At 45.7% G+C, this 6,879-nt stretch overlaps 1 protein-coding gene across 1 annotated transcript in view; it reads left to right on the top strand.

The window, feature by feature from the left end:
- The first annotated feature begins 277 nt into the window (after positions 1 to 277).
- dachb (dachshund b) overlaps positions 278 to 6,879 on the top strand; it is a 100,311-nt gene continuing 93,709 nt past the window's right edge. The window contains exon 1 of the mRNA XM_032499423.1: positions 278 to 1,430. Coding sequence (XP_032355314.1) covers positions 760 to 1,430 — 671 coding nt within the window. The 5' untranslated portion in view covers positions 278 to 759. The remainder of the gene's footprint in view (positions 1,431 to 6,879) is intronic.

Here is a 6,879-nt window from a genome sequence, read left to right as displayed (position 1 = left end):
GATCAGCGGTCAGTGTGTGAAGAACACGAGTCCGTCTCGCCACCAGAGCTCGCATGTGAGCCACGACTGGACGCACAGGGACACGCACGCACGCACACACGCACGCACGCACGCACGCACGCACAGAGGGGTTGAGATGCTTGACCAAAAAGAAGAAAAATAAAAACTTCCCGTTTGTGACTCAAACAGCTCGTGAGAAAGTTTATGAAACAGCAGAACGAGAGATCAGACCGATACCCTACACACACACACACACACACACACACACACACACACACACACACACACACACACACACACACACACACACACACACACACACACACAGAAATAAAGTCCTCCCCCTCATTCTCCGCCAATCACACCTTCAGTCCTGCAAGGAGACTTCTCTGATTGGCCCAGTCAGCTGTCAATCATGTGTAAAGAAGGCGGGGCCGGGACAGGGGCTGACCTGGAGTCTGATCCAGTCGCTTTTACGCACAGACCGGACAGTCCGCTTACTAACCACGGATAACAAGATTGCGAGTGTATTGTGGATAGACGGAGTGGAAGTAGACAGGAGGGAAATTAGGAAGAGGGAAGAAGAGGAAAAAGTGACAGGAAAACAATCAGAAAGCACGCACAAGTGTTTTCTCAACTGGGAAGAGAGATAAGAAGAAAGTGTGTAAGTGTGTGTGAAAGGGAGAGACAGAAGGAGAGAGTGTGTGTTCGCTTTCACCACTCTCCACTTCTTCAAACACCACCACCACCACCACCTACATGTCGCTCCCCGGCTCCCCTCCGCTCCTCTCGCCGGGCTCGGGCGCCCCAACTCCGGCCGGGCTCTACCGCTCCGTCCCGGACGCGCTCCACACTTCCATCGCCACCACCGGCACCTCCAGCCCGGGGCACACCAACTCCCACGTTCACTCCCACTCCTTGTCCCCGTCTCCGCGGCTTACCAGCAGCATGCTCAGCGCCTTCCTGCCCGGACCAGGGGGCGCAGTGGCCGGATTGGGCAACGGCGGCGCCGCGCCGCTTGTGTCCGGAGGCGGTTCGGCTCTGGGTTCTCTCGGCGGGCTCGGCTCGCTAAACACGGCCGGCTTGACCCCCGGTTCTCCCGGCTTGGCGCAGGCTTCGTCCAGCCCGGGGCTTTGCAGCGAGTGCAAACTGGTGGAGGTGCACGGCGTGAAGGTGGCCAGCTTTAGCGTGGACGGCCAGGAGCTCATCTGCCTGCCGCAGGTGTTCGACCTCTTCCTGAAGCACCTGGTGGGGGGGCTGCACACCGTCTACACCAAGCTGAAGAGGCTGGACATCGCGCCCGTTGTGTGCACCGTGGAACAGGTGCGCGTCCTGCGGGGACTCGGCGCAATCCAGCCCGGCGTGAACCGCTGCAAGCTCATCTCCAGGAAGGACTTCGAGATTCTGTACCAGGACTGCACCAGCGCCAGGTCAGTGCATGCTTGAATCACTTTGTATCAGTAAAGTCTCCGCGACATTCCCAAAGCTGGACGGCTTCGAGTGGGTCCGTTTCGCTGCAATTCACTCAACAACTTCCCGTTGTGTTTTGGAGCGAAACGAGTCACTTTTGTAACTTTACTTCGCATTACATTTCTGACACATCGGATTTTTTTCCTGTTGTGTTTTGTGGAGATTTCCACTCCATCCGTGGCTCTAAATGTCCCGTTCTTCAAAACATGTCCCCATGATTTTCCTTCGAATAAGGGACTTGGACTCTGCAGAGACTTTAGGTGGGTTTGGGACTCTCACACAACTAATTATATTTGGTTGATTGCATTTTTTTGTGTCACTTATGTGTCACTTTTTCTTCTTCTTTAATGTCACGCCAATCACTTACAGGAGAAGGATGTGATGACAAAATGAAGTTGTTGTAAAACAACATTCTTCAAATATTCCTCATTGTTTGCCATTCATAGATTTTTCTGTAGTATTTCTCGGATCTTCCTCGTGACTGAGTCCCATAGTGAGCCCCAGTTTGCCCTTGGTCATCATGAACATCATCATATTCCTGTAATATATTCTCCTCGTGTTAGTCATCTCTGCATGCATCATCGGGATATTCCTGTCCTTTTGAAAATGACAGTTTTTTTTTAAAAATACATTATATGGTATCCTTTTAAATATTAATCCCAGACTCACTGATTTGTTTGCGTAATGGTTATATTATTGGAAATGACTTCCTGTTCAGTTATCAGTGCCATTCCTTATTTTACTTAGGAGTTGAAAAGTATGCTTTTACTGTATCGACTTTGGAGCTTGTTGTGCGTGTGTGTCCGTATGTGTGTGTCTGTATGTGTGTGTCTGTGTGTGTGTGTCTATGTGTCTGTGTGTGATGCATGTTTCAGTAGTTTGTTGTTTTAGTAAAATAAAATTAAAAACACTGACAGCAAACAGACCCAGAGCAAATAAGCTGCTGTTGACTTTGGTTATGGGAAAGATTGTCATACTCATAATCCATTACTTGCATATCTCACCACTCAGACTGTGTGTGTTTATGTTAGCTGTGTGTGAGTAAAGGTGTGTGTGAGAGAAATAGCTTCATGTGTGTGAGAATGTTTGTTGGTTGTGTGTGTGTGTGTGAACAGGGTGTTTTCAATACCTGTTATGTGGCCCATTATGGTTGTGTGTGTGTGTGTGTGTGTGTGTGTGTGTGTGTGTGTGTGTGTGTGTGTGTGTGTGTGTGTGTGTGCAGACCTACTGTACCTGTCACCTCTTTGTTCACAACGCTTCCGTTATTAAAGTGACTGCGTCGACCATTCAGATTAAATCTCCAAAATCTGGGCATCAGGTTTGGATCCCCACCATTTTGTAACCTGCTGAAAAAGCACTTCACATTTCAAAATATGTCAGAATTTCCAAAATGTTAAAAGACGAGAGGTAACAACATCTTATCTGAACCACATAGCTGTTTGTTACTAAGGATGCACAGTAGATTCACTCTACTGAAGACTACACCTCTGGATAAAAAAGTTTTTTGATTGAAATGTCTCTTCATTTCCCAGATGTGAAAAGGGCTCAAATGCAAGAAACACGTTGCGTAGCTGAAGGTGTTGTCTAGTTGTTGTTTGAGGAAAAGTATTTTTCGGTAAGGAAAGAATTTGGTTTCCTTTTTCAGTGAGATAAGCTGCACAAAATCAGTCATTTTAACGTATAGATGCCTTTTTCTTTGTTTTCAGTTCTGCAGGTCTCTATTATGTTATTGGACCAGCTTGGAGTCACAGGAGGTTGTTTCAAAAATGCAAAAATTTTAGAAAACGTTGAGACGCTTTGCACGAATCAGAAATACGTTTTTTTGTCAGATCAAACGTCGGATGAGAGTAAATTTGTGGGTTGTGTTGCACGTTTGTACTGTTGTTCTGCTGTAAAGGAAAAACATAATTTCCACTCAAATTTGTGCATCACATGGTGTGATTCTGTCCACTGTCTCCTCACTGTCATTGAATTCCAGGAGTGCACAGGATTTATAAGGGCTTTCTCCAGATGGGGGATGGGGGGGGTTAAAAAAACCAGCAGATTTACTGCCATTCAGGGCGTGAAATTAACACCCGACCACCCCCCAAATGTGGGTGAATTTATCAATTGGCAGGTAGCCAATGAGCATTGAGAGATTCTATTGCAACTGTTGTTCTTTCACATTTCAACAAAGTCCGCCATTTTGTTGGATTTTCGGTAAAAGTATGGCGGCACATTAATACAAAGTGGACAATTGGCGGCGATGGCCATGTTGGTGAGGGGCTGATTTCTGCCAGCAGTACAGATCAAAGGTACTGCGTTTGGCTCAGAGAAAGCAAAGTCAAATCCTTCAGTAATCAAGACAAAAAACTTCAAATTAGAAGCAATTAAGGACCACGAGTCAAAAAAGCCACCTACACACGATAAGTTGTAAACTACCAATGACTGCGCTTCTGGAGGAGACCGCTGCGGTCAAGACACTGACGTCCATGAAGGCAGCGCAGTGGGAGAAGATGCGACTGCTGTTTTGGGAACGTTCATGTCATTCCTGTTTTTCACCTTTTTATGAGGCAAAAAAACTGGCTGGTAAAAAGTCACTGTGGCAGGTGGATTTTGAAATCCACCTGCCACAGTGATGGTTGTCAGAAAAGTTAACTTCAGGCCCTTTTCAAACAGAGTAAAGTTACTCCTCTTTCTCATTCTGGTTTCAAAGTTTCAAAGTAAAAGCCAGTGCTTAAAGCTGCAACAATGCCTCTGTCCTTTTTTAGAGAGTAACTCTACTTTTAGAAGTTGGAAAACTTTTGATTTCAAATAAGCTGAAACAAATGAATACACACAAGTTGCCAAGTTCATCCGGTTCTCACAACTGTGAGGGAGCGACGGAGGCGAAGATACTACACGTTATGTGAAGCACTGTCTTTGACCCGTCATGGAGGCAGTGAAAGGGTCTTCAAAACCTTTGGCTCCCGACGGCTTGCAATTTGCGCCAAAACTCACGCTCTTTCTCTGAGTCATAACTCAGTCAAATCGGGAAACGTGGACACGATACACATATTTTCAGATTCTGTGTGTGTCACACTTCCTGAGGATATCATTATATCAGATTTCCATCTTGAACAAACATCCATAAATCACCCTTAGAAGGCATAAGGGGAAATAAAACGCTCCTTCGAACTACAAAAGCCGCTTGAGAACAATCCCATTTAAAAGACGTTTTCTAATTCGGCATATTTGTCATGGTGCTAATTTGTTGTTGACGGGCAACATGTTTAGTTCCATGTTTAGTGCTCTGACTTATGTCTGGAAACTCCTTGAAAGTCCTGGAAATTGACATCAGGGGGAACACGGTGGTGGGAAGACCGTCTGCACTCGTGTCTCGTGCTTTCAACCCGGTTTATTTTTGTGTTGTTGAAAGATGAAAGTGATAGATGGTTTTGTATGCCCGGCTAATTATTAACAGTATTCTGTTGCTGCGGAGTCTCTGGATTGTTGGAGGGTGACCTCTGTTTTAGCTGACCACACACACACACACACACACACACACACACACACACACACACACACACACACACACACACGGCCATAGTTTATTAAGCTTGAAATGTTCATTCCTCCCTGTTTTTGCAGAGTGGGGTCATGTCTTTTGCTATTATTTTTATAACTTTCTCTTCTGTTTCTCAGGTCTTTTCTACAAACACACACACTCACGGAAGTGTATTTCTGTCTCCCGGCTAATTGTCTCGTCTTCATTCCCCGTCCTTCACCTCTCTCTCCTCTGTCTCTTCGTCTCAATCACTCAGTCTTTCTCTCTCTCACACACTCAGCGGTACATGTCAGAGGTAATAACGGATCATGTGAATGCGCATGGAACAACACGGCTGGAGAGCTATTGTTGTTGAACGCACAGCGAACACACACTCCTCGCCCTCTCCAATCATATTGACATTCCTCTAATGCCTCACTCTCTCACCCTCCCTCGCGCTCTCCCTTGACGTTACTCGCTGGGAAAAGAAAGGAAAAATTAAATGCTTAAAAAAAAAAAAAAAAAAAAACTCCCACTGGGCTTCTGCATACTTCGTCTGCTCGGCAACCATATGTGTGTGTTTGTGTTTCTGTGTGTGTAAATGACCACTTATATGCACTTGTGCCTCATGGCGCCGGTTTTGGTCGATATTACAGTATAGGTTAACTTTATTATTTATTTTTTTAAATGTAAAGTGCTCCTTAGCATCTGCTCTTTAACTGAGATTTCTTTTTAAAAGAGAGAAATAATGTGTTTTCACACGTCCTGTTAACCCCCTGAGTTATTTAAGAGTTGACGTCAACTCTGTGACCTGCAGGGTCGGGGGACATTTTCTTAAAGCCTGTTTCACCCATGACAATGTTCCACAAGGTGTACCTGTGTTCACTCCTTCCCTACTATGTCTCTGCTGTAGCCTGAAGCCAACGCCCATTTGTTTCCTCTGAAGACGTAAATGTGATTTTAGATGCGGTGCACTTCATCTTAAGCATGCTGAGGCCTTCTCTCTTATTTTGCAAGCGTGATGCTTTTATTTTGTAGGATATTTGAAAAGGTGGATAAACGCATTATGTTTCTGTGACTGTGTCTTGCAGATGATTCTCGTCAAACCACTGAGCTTTCTTGAATGAGAGAGAGTCTATTCTGATTTCTTCTCACCTCCATGGTTGTGTGTGAGTGTGTGAGTGTGTGTGTGTGTGTGTGTGTGTGTGTGTGTGGGTGTGTGTGTGTGTGTGTGAATCGATAGTGAGTGACAGGAGGGAGGGTTGCTGATGTCGGGAGTGTTATTCTGGGCTGGCCTTATCACGGCAGGCTGTTAGAGCACTCACTAACACACACACACACACCACACACACACACACACACACACACCACACACACACACACACACACACACACACACCACACACACACACACACACACACACACCATACATGCAGAATCAGTGAAACACACACACACCTCGCTGGTGGAGGTCGTATTGGCACACAGGGAGCAAAGCCGTTTTGTTTTGGTGAACCATTGCAGCCACACACACACACACACACACACACACACACACACACCACACTCACTCACAAAGAATAACATCCACACACACTCAGCATGAACTCCTTTCATCAATTTGCTGTTTTTCATTATTTTACATGGCGCATTAAGTTCTTTAAATGGAGCACAGTAGTTTGTAAAACACACAACACTCGGCCAGTTGTTTTGCCTTCTGGCTGAGGTGTGTGTGTGTGTGTGTGTGTGTGTGAGAGTGAGTGATTGTCTAGCATGCACAAACAGAGCTATCAGTTTTCACACTGGGTCGGGTTACATCTCTGTGTGTGTTAGTCTGCGGTAGTGTTCATATTTGTCTGTTTGTGTGTGTGTTGTTCTTGTGTGTGTCTTGCTGATACATGTG

Source organism: Etheostoma spectabile, chromosome 19, assembly GCF_008692095.1.
Source record: "Etheostoma spectabile isolate EspeVRDwgs_2016 chromosome 19, UIUC_Espe_1.0, whole genome shotgun sequence".
NCBI classification, from domain to species: domain Eukaryota; kingdom Metazoa; phylum Chordata; class Actinopteri; order Perciformes; family Percidae; genus Etheostoma; species Etheostoma spectabile.
Note: the sequence above shows the minus strand (reverse complement) of the source record. Positions and strands in the feature narration are given on the sequence as shown.